Genomic DNA, 21,353 nt, shown 5'->3' on the forward strand with positions numbered 1-21,353 from the left:
CTGTTAAGCAAAGTTGCAGTAGCAACAATCATAAACCATTACTGACAGCAAGAAGCCTTCTATGGAAACAAACACCCCAAAACGCAAACGCTGTACCACGCAAACAAAAAAGAAAGACAGACAGACAGAAAGACAAAAGAGATGTTTCCCTTCACACCAGGAACTTTCTAAGCATTTTGGGTGATAAAGGGTTTTAGGAGCGATGCCACAAATCAGGATTAAGACCAAATATATGTTTCTTATTATAAACTGCAATATCATAACCAGTCTTTCGACTACTTAAAACTGTCAATGAAAGCGTGTTCAATAGAGTATCAGTATTCTTGGAAACCTGAGAATCAATTACTTCTTTCTTTGTAAGTGCCCTGTTTTTATGTCCTTAAATGCATGTATTATTATGTAATTGTTTTCTCCAAATAAAGGAAAAATATAAATGTAATAGTGGGTTTTGTTATTGATTTAGAGAATACCAACCTAGAATATCGAAAGACATATGTGATAGGCTATTGTTTTTGTGATGCAGCTACATGAATTAAGCAACTTTTCCTTTCTGGCTGCCTCCTTACTTGACAAATAAGTGTATAGAATGAAAAATTCTTAAGGTGGCTGCTTGGGGCAGCGAGGGGACCAGTCTGTAGATTATATGGTTTTCCAGGTACTTTGCTGTACATTTGAAACTGGTGTGGAATGGTAGTGAATTTAAACTGCGGTTGAAAATTTTTTTAAAAGAAAAGAAAAAGAAAACAACCTCTGCACATCTTTAGAAGCTTTACATTTACTGAAATATTGAAAGTGAGAACCGACTGGTAGGATTTACAATGACTTAAACCTAACAGGTGAAATGTTTCATTTCTAAGGCCCTTTTCACAGCATCCTTTACCTCTTTGTTCCTCAGACTGTAAATCAGTGGGTTTAACATGGGAATCACTAGGGTGTAGAACACAGAAACTACCTTCTCCTGTTCTACAGAATACTGGGAGCTTGGCTGAATATAACTAAAGCTTAAGGTTCCATAGAATATGGTGACAGCAGTCAGGTGAGAGGCACAGGTGGAGAAGGCTTTCTGTCTGCCTGATGCTGAGTGGATCCTCAAAATAGCAAGAACAATGAACATGTAGGAAATTATCACAACCAGGAAGGTGCCCATGGCAATGATGCCAGAGAAGGTTAAGAGTAACAACTCATTCATGGAGGTTTCAGAACACGACAGCTTTAGGAGTGAGGGAATATCACAGAAGAAGTGGCTGACAACATTCAACCTACAGAAGGACAGTCTGCCCAAGCTTATTGTGTGTATCAATGAGTTAATTATTCCACACATACATGACCCGATGACCAGCCCTACACACTTCCTCTTAGACATGGCCACACCGTAAAGCAAAGGATTTGCAATAGCCACATAACGATCATAGGCCATTACTGACAGCAAGCAACCTTCTGTGGTAACAAACACCCCAAAACACAAATGCTGTACCATGCAAGCAAAAAAAGAGATGGTTGCCCTCACAAGCAGGAGGCTTATCAGCATTTTGGGTGCAATGGTGGATGCATAGCAGGCATCTACAAAAGAAAGGCAGCTGAGGAAAAAGTACATAGGTGTGTGGAGCTTGCGAGTGACTCGTATTAAGAAGATCATGCCTAGATTCCCCACCAAGGTGATGACATAAATCACCAGGAACAACACAAAAAGTACAATTTTCAGTTGAGCGTGGTCCGTCAATCCCAAAAGAATAAACTCTGTCACAACCGTAAAATTCTTTTCAGTCATTTTTTTCTTTTCACAAGATCTGTTATGGAAAGAGATACAGCGATTATAACTTATTAGGGAAATTGTGTGTGTGTGTGTGTGTGTGTGTGTGTGTGTGTATAAAAACAAACACAACAATTACTGATCTCAGGCTTTGGATAAAAAATATCCCTTCTTTGAATTTGAGATTTTTCATCAATAAAAGTAGTAAGAGGACTAAATGGTCTCTCATTTCATTCCAATGATGTTGTTTTATATGATTAAATTCCATAGAGACCAAAATGTGAAAAACAGTTTGTCTCTAACAGCTTCAGTCTATCTCTAAAATGTCCACTCAGCAGACACTAATGATGATTGAAATTAATAGCATGTATAATATATACCACTAGTAGCCTGGTGCACGAAATTCGTGTACATTAAAAGGGAATCAATTGCCCTAACCGGTTTGGCTCAGTGGATAGTGCATTGGCCTGCAGACTCAAGGGTCTCAGGTTCGATTCCGGTCAAGGGCATGTACCCTGGTTGCAGGCACATCCCCAATGGGGAGTGTGCAGGAGGCAGCTGATCGATGTTTCTCTCTCATCGATGTTTCTAACTCTCTATCCCTTCCCCTTCCTCTCTGTAAAAAATCAATATAATATATTTTTTTAAAAAGGGGAATTAATTAGCAGAGATATTTTAATATTGTTATTTGCCCTTTCTCTATAATAGAAATGTGAGAGATGAAAGGAAATTAGTAAAATGTATATGAAAATAACATATAAATTTATTAATAAGTAAACAGTAACAAAAGGATATAACAACAGAGGCATGATATAAAAATGACAAAAACATGATATGAAAACAACAAAAACATGATATAAAACAACAGTGATGCAAACAATGACTGATAAAGTGATTAAACTTATTCTAATATCTCCCTGTACACCACATTAAGAGTGAAAACACTTTCAGAGTGCTTGACTAATTTCCCTTGTGATGAAGTACTTAGAACTTTAACTGTAACATCACATGCTCTTCAAACTCGAGAGAAAGCAACATATAACTGACCATGTGCAAAAACAGGTTCAGGTAGGAATATGCCTACTTTGTCTAGAGTTTGTCCTTGTGATTTATTGATAGTCATCACAAATGCTGGCATCAAGGGAAACCGTCATCAAATCAATTTAAGTGGGAGGCCAGTGTCAGATGGGGACAAACTAATTCTTGGAATCAGAACAGCCTCACCCTCTGCAGATCCTGTTAATACTTCAGCTTCAATAATGTTAGGTCGTAATCTTTTGATAATAAATCTGGTACCATTACAAAGACCCCATTTACTATTGAGATTTCTCAATAGCATGATGATTGCACCCACTTTCAATTTTAATTTATGACATGGCATTCCTGAAGGAGTAATACTATTAAGAAATTCAATGGGAAAATTTTCCTTTTCAGCATCATCTGTGAAATCAATGGAATCATCACTCAAATATGTGTGAAAATCTCCATCGAGTATGTCCAAATTTTCTTCATTTAATTTTTGAACATTCTCATTTTTTGGACAAAGAATTGCACGTTTAGATATATTTTTAATATTATCTATAGCAGTGGTTCTCAACCTTGGCTGCACATTAGAATCACCTGGGAATCTTTTTAAAATCCTGATTCCTGGGCCTCATCCTCTGGAAATTGTTTCTTTGTTATTGGGTGGGGCCACAACATTAGTAACAAAGAAAAAGAATTAAAACTTTATTGTGGGGAGCTGCTACAGTGTTTTGGACAGGTTCAAGCCTTGGACTGATGAGAGGGCACAGTCCTCTCATTGCCACGTGCAAGTCCCAGCTTGGAGGGCTGGGCCCTCCCAGCACAATTATAGCCAACAGCTGAGTTGTAAGCCTGAACCTATGGTACACGTGGCCCCACATGCCTGAGTGATGTAGGCTTGATAGCGTTCAGGTGCATGTAATTGAGTAGGATTGAAACCTAGGAGAATGTTGTAAACATCTTGGTCTCGCCCTTACTTTGCTTCGTGGCATCTGCTATAAAATAACTACACGTTTGAGGGCATGGTCGCTGTCTCTCAGAGAAGCAGCATCCCACCCAGATCTGGCTTTCATTCTCTTGTCTGTCTTTTCTAAGCCTTTCAGCTGCCCCCACTCAGGTTCACCCTTGGCTGTGCTGGTGCGGCACACTTTATAAAGATATGCCTCTACACTCCCAGGGCAGGTTCCTGCCTCAAACCCCGCCCTTACGGGAAACAGCTCTGGGGAGGGCACAGCCATTGCCAAGACAACCCCTTCAGGACTGACTTCCTTTCGCTTAGTCGTGGTTCTGGTCGTGATGAACACCACCCAGGGTTTTTGTATAAGTAGATTAGATAGATAGTTATTCTATGATATTTTCTTCTGAATTATTGTTTGTTTTTAAGTAGAAAATTATTTAACGAGAAGGGCCTGTAAAATTATATTTATTTTGAAGTTATATATGGCATTGATGTACAGGGTCATTACCTTGGACAGCCACATCATGAAGTAAGAGGCTCAGTACCTAGAGTGATGACATTTAAAATGCCAAGGATTCTGGCTTTTGTGACCATAGGAGATATTGGGTGCCAACACCTCATTCTGAAACTCATGAAACAAAAGCCTGTATCTTGCCTGATACCTACTAAAAGTATCCAGGATTCTTGCTCCAGGACAATTTTCCTCATGTTCCTGGTAAAAGACCAGCCCTGGGTGGTCACTGACTGAGACCTAGGACACAGAATCCCACATCTTGCATATCTGGAGCATTATGGAGGCGTTTCCTGAGATCTCAAATAATTTTAGAAAAATTTAAAAGCACACTCATTTAGAATATAAATATATACATAGATATATTCACAAATTTTTTGTGATACTTCTTCCTATTTTTCATCCTATAATACATAGTTTAAACAATTTAAGTCTTTCTAAAATTGCAATTTCCATTGGATGGTTGGATACTTATATTTTATATTCAAAACTATTCATATTTGTTTCAGAATATGCTTCTCTATTAGTTAGAGTGTCACTTTAGAAATTACAATAAACAAATGGTGATGATATTGATATATCTATAATTTATACCATTTATCTATTTTAATTAAAACATTTCAATTGCCACAATGACAAGAAGTTAGGAATTCATTAATCCTGGATCAAATCTCATTGCTGACAACAATTGGTTTTATTTCATTAAACAAGTTATTTAACTTCCCAGATTCAGGTTATAATTATATTTACTTCTCCAAAATTGCTGAGAGGATTGAAGATAACAACTCCAGTTAAAGATTTACTGTTCTTTGAGTATAAATTCATTACTTAGCAAACTAGATAGAAAGTTGCATAACTATATTAAATATAGCTAGATAGAATAGCGATATATATTTAGTGTGTGGTATCTTTTGGTACAAGGTGATCAGCTTCAAACTTTTAAACCATTGTAATTGTACTATTTCTTTTTTTCTGGAGCATTTCTGCAATACATAAGCACTATTTATTTTTATTTTTTGTTTATTTTTGTATCAAATGGATATCTCAAGTTATCAATTACAAACTAGCCTAGTTAAATGTCATATTTCTAAAAATCTATATTTTTTTATAATATCTTACATGCTATTTAAAGATTACCAACATATTTGACAATATGGAAGAACACATCCCACAATATTCAAAACTGCATCTTTTATTCATAGATCTAACACATGCTCCTTCAACTACTCTTAAAGACTTAACTGAAAATTTTCAGTTAATAAAACATCACTTATAGATATGAATTTTATTGTAAACTATCATTAAGGAAATAATATTTTTAAAAGGTATTATAAATTAAATTAACACCAAAATATAAAACTAGTAACTTTAGCAACTAAATTTGATGGCAACACTGTAAACTGAATTATATAAAAAGATATAAACTTAAATTCCATGAACTTTAAGAATCAAAACACTGATAAGATTCTATCAAACTTAAAATTTTCTATTATTTGTTGAATGAATGATAAATATAAAATCAAAATAAGTAGTAAGACATTAAAAACAATGAATTTAACTTACCAAAGATACTTTAAAATTTAGGGTATTAGTTTATTTAGAATGCTCATATCCATCTCCAAGTTTTCTTACTCTCTTCTTAGAAATAAAATTAGTTAATATACTTTCTGATATTAAGGATAATCAATATTTTAATGGCAGATAACTGAACCACTCAGGATATATATATATACATATATATATATATATATATATATATATATATATACATATACATATACATATATATCTCAAGTAAAACAACACAAAACAAACATAATTTTGAAAAATAAACAATGTAACAATGGTGTTACATCTATAATTCTTTCTTCAATGAGGACAAAACTGAGAGAAGAAACAAGTATGTATTTATATATATGGTTTGTTTTTATTCGAATGAGACCAGAATTCCCGCTGTTCAAACATTAATTACACTAAAACAACAACAACGGCGAAAATTACACTCTGGGTTGCATTCTGGTTTCTCTAGAGACTGTCTTAAAGTGTCTCAGTGGACCTGGTTTCCCTAAGATCTGTAACATACGAAAAATGTTTCAAAAAATAGAAGGCAACATACAGATAAGGGTGAGAAAACAGCAGAAATATTGATTGTAAAAAATTTATATAAATTGGAAAGTATTTTATTAAGATATAATGTGAACTGGGCCTGAGCTTGTAAGGCAAAAAAACGGGTTAGGTGGAATTCAACTTGATAATGGCTATTATTTCTAAAAAGTTGGAGAGTAACAACCCTACCACCACTTCTACACACTTCTATTTACATTGCAGTTCTGCATTCTATCTAACTGGTTGAATGGCCATGTGTTACCCCTATCAGCTATTATGTTTAGCTCAAATATTCTCATTTATTTAATGAATACTTCTTAGAGAATAAGGACAAGCTAGACATTGTGCTCTGCACTGGAAAGAGAAGGATTTCAAAAACAAACAAACAAGCCCTGACCGCTTGGCTCAGTGGATAGAGCTGTGGCCCATGGAATGAGGGTCTCCGGTTCCATTCCCCGTCAAGGGCACATACCTTGATTGCAGGGTGGATCTCTGGCCCAGTCCGGGCACATACTATAGCAATTGTAGTAACACATAAATAAAAAATAAATAAATAAAATTGTTATTGTTCTCAAAAGAAAAAAAATCAAAAACATGGACACTGACACCATGACTCTCCTAGGGGCATTTGCAAAATTTTATTACTGAGTTTCAAATTATTCAAAAAACTGCTAAGTTTTTAGGTCCAGGAGCAACACAGAATTCCTCACATATAAATCTAGTACACCAAAAGACTGTTCCCAGTCAGGGCACCTACCTAGGTCGGGGGTCCTATCCCAGGTCACTGATCCACGTTTTTCTCTCTCTCTTTCTCTCCCTCCCCCTCTTTCCCTTCCTCTCTCTCTAAAGAATCAGTAAAACATATCCATGGGTAAAGCCTTAAAAAAAAATAAAACCTAGCACTAACCGGTTTGGCTCAGTGGATAGAACGTTAGCCTGCGGACTGCAGGGTCCCAGGCTCGATTCCAGTCAAGGGCATGTACCTTGGTTGCGGGCACGTCCCCAGTAGGGGGTGTGCAGGAGGCAGCTGATCAATGTTTCTCTCTTATCAATGTTTCTAACTCTCTATCTCTTCCCCTTCCTCTCTGTAAAAAAATCAATAAAATATATATTAAAAAAATAAAAAATAAAACCTAACTAAATAAATCTGCTTATCAGCAAACATCTTAACTTGCTCAACATGATCTGGCAACTTGTTAGGGGGAAAAAAAGAAAGAAAAAAAAAAAGTCTTATCTGGGAATCAGTAGCCACAATCTTTCCTCATGTGGGTGAACTTTGGATTTTGCTGTCTGCATAAGTGAAGAAGCTTTGAGCTGAAACATTTATATACATCGCCTGACTAGCATGGCTCAGTGGTTGAGCATCAACCTATGAACCAGGAGGTTGAGGTTCAATTCCTGGTCAGGGCACATGCTGGGTTGTAGGCTCAATCCCCAGTGTGGGGTGTTCAGGAGGCGGCCAATCATTGATGTTTCTATCTTTCCCTCTCTCCCTCTCTGAAGTCAATTTTTAAAATATATATATATTTTTATTGATTTCAGAGAGGAAGGAAGAGGGAGAGATAGAAACAACAATGATGAGAGAGAATCATTGATTGGCTGCCTCCTGCATGGCCCCAATGAGGATCGAGCCCTCAAGCTGGGCATGTGCCCTTGACCGGAATCGAACCTGGGACCCTTTAGTCCACAGGACGACACTCTATCCACCAAGCCAAACTGGCTAAGGCTAAAGTCAATTTTTTAAAAATTAAGTAAACAAATATACATATATAGTAATAAAAGCCTAGGTGGCCCTCCCGCCCTCATATCATCACAAAATGGCTGCCCCCATGTTGTTACAAGATGGCCACCCCCACATCGTCACAAGATGGCCGGCAGGGGATGGCAGTTGTGGGCAATCAGGCCGGTAGGGGAGGGCAGTTGGGGGTGAACAAGCCAGCAGGGGAGGGCAGTTGGGGTTGACCAGGTTGGCAGGGGAGGGCAGTTGGGGACGATCAGGCCAGCAAGGGAGCAGTTAGTTGTCAATCAGGCTGGCAGGAGAGCGGTTAGGGAGTGATCAGGCTGGCAGACAGAAGCAGTTAGGGGCAATCAGGCAGGCAGGCAAGCGAGTGGTTAGTAGCCAGCAGTCCCGGATTGTGAGAGGGATGTCTAACTGCCGGTTTAGGCCTGATCACACAGGGATTGAGCGTAAACCGGCAGTCAGACATCCTCTAAGGGGTCCCAGATTGGAGAGGGTGCAGGCTGGGCTGAGGGACACCCCCAGTGCACGAATTTCATGCACCAGGCCTCTAATATATATATTTACATACAATGGTCTGAGTTGATCACATTGTGGCTACCAGAGTGACCTTTCAGGACTGTCACAGAAAAGGTCCTGCTAAAGATGAATTTACTATCCAATTGTAAAACATAATGAGAAAGAACATCTCCATAATCAAAACTATAGAAAGCAATAAATACATTTAAAATGCTTTGTAAAATAAAAGTCAAAAGGGGGAAAAAATAAATGAATCCTTTACCAAAAAGACAAGGGCTATAGGCTAATTTATTGACAATGGTCTAAGCAAGGGATCAGGAAGAATAAATGAATGAATGAATGAGTGAATATGAATACCTGTGTAAAAACCTAGCTAGTTAAAAAGAAGCTGTGTCTTCCTATGGGAAACAAATGTAGCCTACAGTTGCAGGAGGATTCAGTCATAATAAGTAACTATTTGGAGGAAGCCAGTTGAAGCCAGCCACTAACCGTTTTTTTAAGTATCCTACAGAAAACAGGAAGCAGCTCACCACCCCTCCTCAAGTACCCAACACCAGCGAACACCTATGGAACCTGAGTCTGTGCAGATAGAAGCCAAATGAACCTACTACTAAGCAGAGTGGAACCATGGAACTCAAGTAACAAGAGGTGCCACTCTTTGCCATCTGAGCCCACCAGAAAGTGAGAGGTCCACCAGTATGGAAGATCAGATACCCAGACCAAATGTGGAAACGTGTAGGACTGACCAATCAAACTCTGTTAGATTGAAATCACTTTGTTCTGTCCAGCCCGCTTTTGCATCTCTTACTTCTAGATAGCTTAGTCCCAAGACCATCCAATCAGACCCCTGAATTAGAATTAAAGAATATGTATAGCCCCTCCTCATCTTCCTCTTTAAATTTGCTTCAAGCCTTGTTCAGGGAGGCTTATTTGGGTCTCCTTCTCAGCTCCTGTTTGTCTGCCTCATTAAATAAACTCTTGCCTTGCTGCATATTCAATGCTTTGCTTTCTAGCTTCACATAGCTTTTGGCACACAAACTTGGGTTCAATAACAATGTTTACTTGTTTATTTTTCTCCTCTCTCCCTCAGTTCTCCTGGCAGCATTATTATCTATTTTATCACCCCTGATTTTGACATCAAGCCTGGCCAACTCAGTTTCTGCCTCGTACAGGAAAAGTTGCTGTTATTGGCAATTTTTTAAAAAATGAAACCTATAAAGAAGGGGAAAAAATAAAATATATGCAAAAAGAAAGTTTAAAAAAAACTTTCCCATATTTCCATGATCACCTGAATAGATGCTATTAGGTTCATAGGAGATGCAACTGACCATTGATCACTAGGAAGTCTGTAAAGGCAGTAAGGGTCACAGCTAAGAAACCATAGAATGCTGAGGATATAGTGAAGAAGCTAGAAACTTCTATGACTTGGATATGTGTTTAACTGTATGCAAATTCTCAATTCTTACACATATGGAAGTCATAGAGGAGGAGGGCATGAGTGACATTTATGAGAGATGAATTATACTATCTTATATTAGATTTTTCTCTCAATGAGGTTGTACTGAACATTATCCAAGAGTGCTGAGATCTCAAGTCAGGGAACACTACAGTCAAGGTAATCATTATAGTAATATATTGCATTACAATTATTGTTACAGGTTTGTCACATGAAAGAAAAAGGCATATATATCACTCATTTAAAGATAAGGCATTCATTTCAATCTCCTAGTTATGAATCATGTGACTTAGGGCAAATTACATGGTTTATCTGAGCTTGATGTCCCCTGAATATATCAGTGATATATTTTTAACCTAGTGGCTACCCCATATTTTTATTTCATTAATTAACTCAAAGAAAAATCCTATGCAATGTCATTTATAAGTTTATCACGATTTTTGGAACAATGCTGGTTTTATTGGGATAAAGTTATGTCAAAGTATTTTCCATAGTTACTTTAATCATTGACTCTGTGAGTGAGCACCTTTACATCATGCAGGCCTCCAGGGACTGTTCAGGTAATCTCTGCTGTTTTCAGTTTCCTCCCTGGCATTGCCCCTCACATTTTCTCACTAGGGAATGTACTGGGTGCTCTGGGTCATTAGCAGGCACCACGAGGTAGAATTTTAAAAGTCTCTCAGATTATTTTAGCTTCAATTACAGGTGACTTCTTCAGGGAGCATCTCAAAAAAGGACAAGCCTAAATTCTCCCCACTTAAAGTAAAGGTAAGAGTAACTTAGGAGACAGAAATCCCATTCTTCATTAGAGGTGAGTGGATTGGAATTGTGCTTTGATTATCACCATGGTGTTGGTAATTTCCCATTATTCTTGGCTTCTGAGTATGGACACGCTTATGGTTACTCACAGCTGATTCTAAAATATCACAAAAACTCATTATTTCCTTTGTTAGCTGGGGTTCCCTGGCACAGAATGGTATTTTTAGGGCCTTAAATACTATGACTTAACTAAATATCATAGATTCATTTGACTTATGAAAGTCAATAGTGGCATTTAGATATTGCAAGTAAAGATGTTAAGCTTTCCAGATAAAATATAGGATTCCCAATTACATTTGCATTACAGATAAACAACAAATAATTTTAATGTTATGTAATATTTGATAAATATTATTTTATATAAAAATATTCAATGTGCTGTGACTGGTTTGGCTCAGTGGATAGAGCGTCGGCCTGCGGACTGAAGGGTCCAGGGTTCGATTCTGGTCAGGGGCATGTACCTTGGTTGCGGGCACGTCCCCAATGGGGGGTGTGCAGGAGGCAGCTGATCGATGTTTCTCTCTCATCGATGTTTCTGACTATCTCTCTCCCTTCCTCTCTGTAAAAAAAAAAAAAAATCAATAAAATATATTTTAAAAAATAAAAAATATTCAATGTAATTGTGGGGAAAATGTATTTTATACATGTATTACCCATGCAATACTTTATATACTACAAATACTCTTACTATAAGATATGTATTTTTTATATGTAAGGAGAAACTCTAATGATAAACTTGTATATTTATTTAGTTGTTTGCTTTTTTCCTCTACTGGCTGCCTGCTACTCAGTTTGTTTTTCAGAATAAGCTTTACACACTGACTGTATTTATCTTTGACAGGGTATATTTCATATTAAGTATTCTTATCACAATAAAATTAAAGCATAAATATCAAAAAAAAATGAGCAGGGCGAAAGAATCTAGATATCTTCTGAGAGAGGAATAACTGGCACTAACAATGGAGCTAAACTCAACACCAGAATAATTCTTAGCAAAGCATTGAAGACTTCAACATGAGGGGATTGGTGCTGGAATTTGGAATTCCTTTGCTGAATCCGGTGCATCTCCTATTCTGTAGGAAAACCCACAATAGCAGGCCCTGCAACAAATGTTCTTATTTGTGAAAGAGGAAAGAACCCCAAAACAGAGTGAGATCAAGGCGGGAACAGCAGACAACCTGATCTAGGAAAGCGGAACAGAAGTGGCTCACGAATTTCCACATTTGCCTCCTGCTGCCCATCCCATTCACTAATCCTTGGATCATACTGGCTAAAGGGATACCAAAAAAACGGTAGATTCCTAGAATTCTGCCAACAGCCAGAGGGTGGCTCCCGACTCAGCTGCTCTTAACTGTCGGTTTGGACCTTGTGCCAAGCTACCAGGAGTTTCTACCTGATAGCTGGCCAGTCTAAAGCTGAGCATTAATTACATTACATAATTCTATTTTGTGTTTTGACTGGCCAAATATTTTGAACTCCAATTGAAAATAATACTTGCAGAGTTCCAGATTTTCATTGAAGAGAAACTCAGTGTGAGAGGAAGTAAACACGAGTGGGTTGAGCTAAAGGAGCTTCACTGTCTTCAATCAGAGCAGTTCCACTTTGTTTTCCTGACTTCCCATGTAAATTTCATGAAATGAAGAGCACAGGACTTGCCATGGAAACATTTGAAAATCACAGCGTTATACTCTATATGTACTCCATTGTACAATTCAAGAAGTAAAGTGACAGTAATATGAGATTCAATAATTACTCATATAAATATTTTAAATGCTTTATGTGCTTTATCATATTCACAAGGGAGGAATAAATTAATGCATATAAATAGCATATTAGAGGAAAGAAAGCATATAAAATTAAATATTCAAAATGCCTAAATATTGATATTAACTACTATTTTAGCAGAAATGGATCCAGATCTTATGCCTCTTGAAGCTCATACAAGTTTGAAGCTTTTCTTTTTTAAAAAAGAAAAAAGGTTACACATGTAAATGATGGCATTAATGTGAATATTTATTTAGAATGGAAGAAAATTTTAAATTTCAGTTGTCAATGAACAAGTACTCACAAATATGATAAAAGTATAAATGTAGTAGTTTTATTAGTGAAATTTTAGACATATCTCAGCATATTGGGTAGTAAGAGAGTTCTTAGAAGCCATTCCAACACCAGAATAGATAGCATTACTAATGATAAATTTGGCTTTCATAAATACACCTACTAAATATCAGATAAGGTATTATTAACTCAGTCTCTCCTTAGTTGGACCCCACAAATGTTTGTGCACTCGCCAATGCATTATGATATTAGTTGAATATGATGGAGTCAAAGTAGGAATGGAAAGAGAAAGTGTGCTTGATTCAGGTTAAAATATCTTACATTTGCAACTTTTACAAAGTTGCAAATACATCACTTTGTGAGTGTATTGTTAAGGCCCCACCTAGATCTTTAAAAGTGCAAATGAGGGGCCTAAAATCTTAAACTTCATTAACTTCACATTATCTCTGTCTCTCTTTTAGAAAATCAAAATTCCACAAGACTTCCCAGACAGAAATGTAAGTGTACTAAAGAAAAATTGTGATGTCATTGTATAGGTGAAATAAATATTTCTAATATGCATATGGCTTTTTAAAAAATCAATGGATATGTTCCAATCATTGTTGACTCTAGTTAGAGTTTAATCTGTCATAACAGTGTGTGTTTCATGTGCATCACTTCTCTAAGAAAGTAAAAGATTCTATCACTTAATTTTAAAACTAGATGTGGGAATTATTTCTATCCCCTATTATGAAAAACTTGAAGCCCGGTGCACAGAATCATGCACCGGTGGGGTCCCTTGGCCTGGCCTGCAAGATTGGGCCAAAACCAGCTTTCTGACATCCCCTGAGAGGTTCTGGATTGCGAGAGGGTACAGGCCAAGCTGAGGAACCCCACTGGTGCATGATTGGGGCCAGGGAGGGACCGAATGGGGGCCTCAGGGTGTGTCCGGCCCAGCTCACCCAGTCCAGACTGGCCAGACCCCAGCAGCAAGCTAACCTACCAGTTGGAGCGTCTTCCCCTGGTGGTCAGTGTGTGTCACAGCAACTGGTCAAACAGTCATACAAATGGTTGGACACTTAGCATATTAGGCTTTTATTATATAGGATTTTTTAAAATCTGCCTACAAAGATTATAATTATGTTTAGGTGACACTACATGAAAGCTAATAACCTCTTTGTTTCTTTGCAAAGCTATCTGGACACAATGAGTCAACAGAATCTAACATCACTGACTGAATTCATTCTCATGGGAGTCACAAAGCAGCCTGAGCTTCAGGTTCCACTTTTCATGGCCTTCCTCATCATCTACACAATCACAGTGGTAGGCAACCTGGGCATGATCATCTTGACCCAGGTGGACTCCCGCCTACACACACCTATGTATTTTTTTATCAAACACCTGGCTTTCATTGATCTTGGCAATTCCACTGTCATTTGTCCCAAGATGCTGGTGAATTTTGTTATGGATCAAAATGTCATTTCATATTATGCATGTGCCACCCAATTGACTTTCTTCCTTATGTTTATTATCAGTGAATTTTTCATCTTGTCAGCCATGGCCTATGACCGCTATTCGGCCATCTGTAACCCTTTGCTCTACAATGTGATTATGTCCCAGAGACGCTGTCATATGCTGGTGGGTATTCCATACCTGTACAGTATCTTTCAGGCTCTACTGTTCACTATTAAGATTTTTACATTGAACTTTTGCGGCTCTAATGTCATAAATCATTTCTACTGTGATGATGTGCCCTTGGTACTTTTGCTCTGTTCAAATGCACAAGAAATACAATTGCTGATCATATTATTTTCAGCACTTAATTTGCTTTCTTCCCTGCTGGTAGTTTTGGTATCTTGCATTCTCATTCTGATTACCATATTTCGAATGCATTCTGCAGAGGGCAGGAAAAAAGCTTTCTCCACATGTGGTTCTCATCTGACAATGGTGGTTGTATTCTATGGGTCTCTACTATTTATGTACACACAGCCCAAATCCACTTACTCCTTTGATACTGATAAAATGGCCTCTGTGTTTTACACTTTAGTGATCCCTATGCTTAATCCCTTGATATACAGTTTAAGGAACAAAGAGGTAAAAAATGCCTTCCAAAGGGTCTTTAGGAATCCATGTAAACTTTGTATTTAATATTCAATATGGAATATTGTTCTAATAACTCTGATAAAGGCAAACGTCACTTACTATTTCTAATACATATAATTGCATTCTTTTTTTTAATTCAGAGCAAAACTAATTATAATGTACAAGTAGATTGTTTCCCTAATAGTCAGCCAAGTTAATCCTCATATTTTAGATCTCAAATGATACTTCCTCCTTGGCATTTCTTGCCATATATATATATATATATATATATTTATTGATTCCAAAGAGAGAAGGGCAGAGGGAGAGAGAGAGATAGAAACATCAATGATGAGAGAGAATCATAGATCAGCTGTCTCCTACATACCCCCTACTGAGGGCATGTGCCCTGACTGGGAAGTGATCTGAGACCTCCTGATTCATAGGTTGAAGCTCAACCACTGAGCCAGACCAGCCAGGCTCTTGCTTTTGATTTAAGGTTTCTTTTAGTAATACCATAGATGTTAATATTTCTCTCATTTGGAACACCTACTAAATTCTACCTCAGTAAACTATGTGTTTCTGTGTTTTTATTGTCATTATTTTTCAGTTAGGGACCTTTTCAATTTTGTTTTTAATCTGTTTTCTTAACCTACTACAACAGGGTAAATAAAGTAAGTTTCTTGCAGACAACATATAGATGGATAATGATTTTTTTAAACTTCTCCTTTGGAGAATTTAACTCATTTACATTTAAAGTAACTACAGATAATGATGACATACTTCTGGCATGTTGCTCTTTGTTTCCCATACATCGTCTCTTTCTCTTATTGATCATCCTTTCTTCTATAACAAGATCTTGAGTTTGTGGATGAACCCTATATTGGGCATGCCTACAGTGAAAGTCCATAAGGTTGTTAAAAGAATGTTCAGAGAACTGTAAGCTGGAAAATTCCAGAGGTCACACAGGTAGGAAGCCTCAATAAGTGGACACATCCTGGCTGTTTATCTAATTGTGTGTCTGGAAATGTGTTTATTCAAGACAGCAGTCTTCTTACCCAGCCCCCCAAACCTCCTTCCCTCTGGCAACCAGCAGTCTAATCTCTCTATCATCTATTTTTCTCTTCAGATTCTACATACAAGTGAAATAATATGTTATTTGTTATAATATAGAATTAATAATATATGTAAAGATCTCAGAAATAAAAGTTACTTAAGACTGCTACTTATATAGTTTGAAAATCAGCTTCAAAAAGAGCTTTCTGATCCTTGTTTAAAAAATTGAAGTTTTCTAGGAAGACACAAAAACATTACAGCACTCATTAACATAAAATTCACAAAAGTCACGATCCAATCACAAATACTAGACATATGTGAAAGCAGGAACACGTCATCTTACTCAGGAGATGATTAACATGGATCTTGAAATAACAGTGATGATGGAATTATCAGGCGAAGACTTTAAAAGATGTGTATGTTTGTGGTGTGAGCCCTGATATTTGTGTTTGTTTTCAATCTTATTTTTGTTATGCAAGTTACTGACTTAGGTTTTGGATGCCCAGATATCAACTTCAAAGAGGCATCCACTTCAAAGCCCATCACTATGGAAAACAGTATTGAGGTTCCTCAAAAATGTAAAACTGGAGCTGCTTTATGACCCAGCAATTCCACATCTGGGTATATATATCCGAAGAAATCCAAAAACAAATTTAAAAAAAAATGCACCTCTATGTTCATTACAGGGTTACTTACAATAACCAAGCTATTGAAGCCACTCAAGTGCCCATCAATAGATATGGGGATAAAAAAGGGGTGTTGCATAGACACTGACTGGCCAGATTATTATGACCACCCCATCAGTACAATGAAGTGAATTAGTTATGAAAGTAATAATAATAATAAAACCTTGAGCGTATTTGCTTAGGAAGTTTTCAATATTCAGTATTTTTGGAAGTGTCGATGAAGTACTGATGGGGTGGTCACAATAATCTGGACAGTCATAATAATCTGGCTACTCGGTATATACAACTAGTGACCCGGTGGACAGATTCGTGCATATTGAAGGGAAATTAATTAGAAGATGGCCGGTGGGGCAGGACTGGGTGAGATGGGCTGGACAAGAACTGGTGCCAACCTCCCATGGTTGGCCACACCTGGGTGGCGCCATGGCTCAAAGGGCATCTACAGAGTGAGCAGGGTCCCTCTGGCATGTGGGGTCCATCGGCCTGGCCTGCAGAAATCGAGCCAAAACCCACTCTCTGACTTTCCCCAGAGGGGTCCCGTAGAGCGAGAGGGCACTCTGCAAACTTGCTGTCATACAGGGTGTGGAACACAAATGCAAGTGTGCAGTAAACCAGATTCAGGGCTGACAGTGCCCCAGCAACAATATAACCCATGGCCGAAGGTGGAATCACGTAGCCCTGTAAGGAATTGGGCTCCCTCCTCTCTGGTTTTGGGGTGCATCACCTTAGAACCGCCACTGCCAAGTTACTGCAGCACGGCAGTTCCTGCGTTGAGCGTCTTCCCCCTGGTGGTCAGTGCACATCATAGTGGCCGTTTGGACGGTAGGAGGTGTGGCTCAGTGGTTGAACGTGGACGTATGAACCAGGGCTCACAGTTCAATTCCAGGTCAGTGCACATGCCCTGGTTGTGAGCTCAATCTCCATAGGGTGGGAGCAGGAGGCAGCTGATCAATGATTCTCTCTCATCATTGATGTTTCTGTCTCTCCCTCTCCATTCTTCTCTGAAATAATAAAAATATATTTGAAAAAAATTTCTTCCCAATTTATTTTCATTAAAAAAACTATACTCCTAAAGATATAAGGAGCTAAGACAATTCTAAGCAATATAAACCGAAAGGAAATTAAACCCAAGCAAGTCACAATTAAACTTTTGAAAAGCAGTGATAAAGAAAAATCCTTAAAAACAGATAAAGATGAAAGATACTTCCTAATCAGCTGAAGAAAAGATTTATTACTGATTTATTGGCAGATACAAATCAAAAGACATTGTTTCATGGCAATCAAATGTTGCATCATTTTCTTAAGAAGTCAATTTCATTGACTCACACATTGTGTGTATGTGTGTATAATGTCCCAGATACTGACAAAGGCATATTTATAATTATGGTGTGTAGTGATATTGCATATTTATTTTTTTTAGTTAGACACAGGTAAGAAATATTTTTTTACTTTTCCTAATGGGATATTCTGAGAATAATTAACATAAATCCAGGGTGCTCTCTCCCTTGGGTAATTACTTGCAACCCTTTTACCAGATTAAAACTTTAACAAAATGAGTGTCAGGAGGGTAGAAAAACACTTAAATACGTTCTCCAACAACTGGTGATTAAAACAGTAGGAAGTCAAAGCAGACTCTCCACTCAGGTGAGTAGAAAACACTGGTTTGAAAATTTAAGCAAACAGCTTAAACTGAATTATCACCAAAGATCGTGAAGGGCATTATGATCTGCAAAGCTGTCTTTTTTCTTTGCACTATACATATCTGTCATCGATAGGAGTAATGGGCAGGACCGACCTGACACTCTGCCCTATACATTTACACCATCTTAGTTTTCCAATATATGTACTGCTTCAGTCATCGATAGTAACAAGGGTTTTTGTCTGTTTTTATTTATGAAGTGTCCTTTCTGTCCGCTTTTCATTTCCTATCTATTCAGGGTGACTTTAATATAAAGGAAGCATTGTGCTTATAAAAATATATTCCAAAGACATCATGACTTTATTTGAATCCTGACTTCACCATCTATTATCTGAGTGACCGAGCCTAATTTATTTCCCTCCCTGTGCCTCATTTTCCGTGACTCTCAAATGGATATGGTTATACTGTGCTCTCCCTACAGTTATTGTGAGGGCCATAGGAGTTAATATATGTAAAGTGCTCAGAACAGTGCTTAGCACACAATGCGTTCTTTATTGGTGCTTGATAGTCATTTGTATTCTTCTTTCCATGTCTCTTCACTAAGAGTTCATGAATAATCAGAATGACCAAGTCATTTGTATGCAAAGAGGGATATATGATTAGAAAATCATTAGAAGTGTTTCCATAGGCAGAAACAACAGATGTGCCAAATAAGGACTAAGATAGCAATAACAAAATCCTAAAATTTACATATCATGGCCTTAGATTTTGTATTGAGTATATAAGCTGAATTTATAGTGAAAAGTATATATATATATATATATATATATATATATATATATATATTTCAATACTTTTACAGATTTTTCTCAATCACTCCACCAACAGTTTAGAAGACCTTTTGTCTTGTTACTTTAAAGAGACATGGTGATTGTCAATAATGCAAAGATTATGATTTAGGTGCCTATATTTGTTTACAAATTACTTCAAATATTGAAAAAGCTGAAATAGAATAGGTAGGTCTTTTGACATACTTCAGATGACTTTGGATCAAAAAAGGAGCTCATAATAGCTACTAGTATATCAAAACAACCACTTCAAAATATCTTGCCCCTTTAAAGTTTGCCCTTTACCAAAGTTTCAGTGACTGTGTGTGTTGTATCAGTCTCAGACTATCAATAGTGATGTTGTCAGCTAGGGATGCTTGCGGGCACACACCTGGGCCTTCCTCTTTGGACAAGCCTCCGGTATTTCCTACCAGAGCCAACACTGAGACAAAGTGTAAGAAGGCAAAAGCAGGGTTATTCAAGCAGCAAGTTACCTAGGTCACCCAGGGCTTTGTAAATGGGAACTTTAGAGATGAGGCAGCCTGTCTCTCTACTTGTGCAGCTGCAATACATTTATTCAAGATGGATGCCATTGAAATGGATATCTTATCAATCAAAAAATTATTGTCAGAAACTTATGGTACAATCAAAAAAGCTAATAATCAATATGAATGTAGATATGCAAAGCTTTGGCCAGATGGGAAGAGGAGTCTCTATTTTATAATTTAAGACCAAGAAAATGTCTTTGTATCTCATACATTATGTATTCAATTCTCGTAGAAGATAGCATCTCAAATAAAAGTATTGACTTCCTACCTTACACAGGTTACCTAGAAGAACCATATGGAGAAACACAATCATACTGCAGTGAGCAAGGTGACTGAATTTATTCTCATGGGGATCACAGACAGCCCTGGGCTGCAGGCACCTCTCTTTGGAATCTTCCTGGTCATATACTTGATCACAGTGTTGGGAAATCTGGGCATGGTTATCTTGACCCATTTGGACTCCAAGCTCCATACTCCCATGTACTTTTTTCTTAGACATTTGTCCATTACTGATCTTGGTTACTCCACTGTCATTGGCCCCAAAATGATGGCAAACTTTGTGGTGCACAAAAATACAATTTCCTACAATTGGTGTGCCACCCAGCTGGCACTGTTTGAGATTTTCATTATCACTGAACTGTTTATTCTATCAGCAATGGCCTATGATCGCTATGTTGCCATCTGCAAACCTCTTCTCTATGTGGTCATCATGGCAGAGAAAGTGCGATGGGTGCTGGTACTCATTCCCTATCTCTACAGTACATTTGTGTCGCTATTTCTCACAATTAAGTTGTTTAGGCTGTCCTTCTGCGGCTCTAACATCATCAGTTATTTTTACTGTGACTGTCTCCCTCTAATATCCCTGCTATGTTCTGACACACAGGAACTAGAACTGATTATTTTGATCTTTTCAGGCTGTAATTTGCTCTCCTCCCTCTTGATTGTTCTTGTATCCTACATGTTTATTCTTGTAGCTATTCTCCGAATGAAGTCAACTGAGGGGCGGTACAAAGCCTTCTCCACCTGCAGCTCCCATCTGACAGTGGTGGTCGTGTTCTATGGGACCTTATTGTTTATTTACCTGCAACCAAAATCCAGCCATACCTTTGATATTGATAAAATGGCCTCTGTGTTTTATACCCTGGTGATTCCAATGCTGAATCCATTGATCTACAGCCTAAGGAACAAAGAAGTAAAAGATGCACTAAAAAGAACTTTGACTAATCAATGCAAAATCCCTACTTAAAATCTTAATATTCAGTGGCAAAGGTGGGTCTTTGTTTAATGTTCTGTCAGTCCAATTACAGCATCAAAAGTTAGAAATGTTTTACCAGGCTAAGTTTTCTTCTTCTTCTGGATAAAACATTTTCTCTGATATCTCCCTGTAGTCTTCTTCACTTCAATCAGATAAATATTGTAGCCAGATAATCGAAGTTCTGAGTTATTTTTCAAGGTCAGAGTTGAAATTATTTAGAAATAAGGAAAATCACATAAAATTTTTGTTTGAATTCAGACTTGCAGAGGTAAACATAAAAAAGTCTTAAATATTTAAAATAGTGTAAAATTAACCAGAAAAAAATAGTAATATATATTTCATAGTA

General features: G+C 37.4%; 3 protein-coding genes across 3 annotated transcripts; 2 read left to right on the top strand and 1 right to left on the bottom strand.

Moving 5' to 3' along the window:
- Positions 1–829: 829 nt before the first annotated feature.
- On the bottom strand, positions 830–1,768 carry OR5J2 (olfactory receptor family 5 subfamily J member 2). The gene has a single exon (XM_070426530.1). It carries the CDS (start codon positions 1,766–1,768, stop codon positions 830–832), a length of 939 nt encoding a protein of 312 aa, XP_070282631.1.
- Positions 1,769–14,123: 12,355 nt separating this feature from the next.
- OR8K5 (olfactory receptor family 8 subfamily K member 5) lies at positions 14,124–15,065 on the top strand. The gene has a single exon (XM_070426531.1). The coding sequence runs from the start codon at positions 14,124–14,126 to the stop codon at positions 15,063–15,065; it is 942 nt and encodes a 313-aa protein (XP_070282632.1).
- A 4,982-nt stretch (positions 15,066–20,047) lies between these two features.
- OR8K1 (olfactory receptor family 8 subfamily K member 1) lies at positions 20,048–20,998 on the top strand. Its single transcript, XM_070426532.1, has one exon. The coding sequence runs from the start codon at positions 20,048–20,050 to the stop codon at positions 20,996–20,998; it is 951 nt and encodes a 316-aa protein (XP_070282633.1).
- Positions 20,999–21,353: the final 355 nt, after the last annotated feature.

Source organism: Myotis yumanensis, unplaced genomic scaffold (genome assembly GCF_028538775.1).
Source record: "Myotis yumanensis isolate MYYU_CA2020_CCGP unplaced genomic scaffold, mMyoYum1.0.hap1 SCAF_10, whole genome shotgun sequence".
Lineage (NCBI taxonomy): Eukaryota > Metazoa > Chordata > Mammalia > Chiroptera > Vespertilionidae > Myotis > Myotis yumanensis.

What these genes read in the sequence shown, in the direction of transcription:
- OR8K5 (XM_070426531.1), top strand. Translation starts at nt 14,124, where the DNA reads ATGAGTCAACAGAATCTAACATCACTGACTGAATTCATTCTCATGGGA.
- OR8K1 (XM_070426532.1), top strand. Translation starts at nt 20,048, where the DNA reads ATGGAGAAACACAATCATACTGCAGTGAGCAAGGTGACTGAATTTATT.
- OR5J2 (XM_070426530.1), bottom strand. Translation starts at nt 1,768, where the DNA reads ATGACTGAAAAGAATTTTACGGTTGTGACAGAGTTTATTCTTTTGGGA.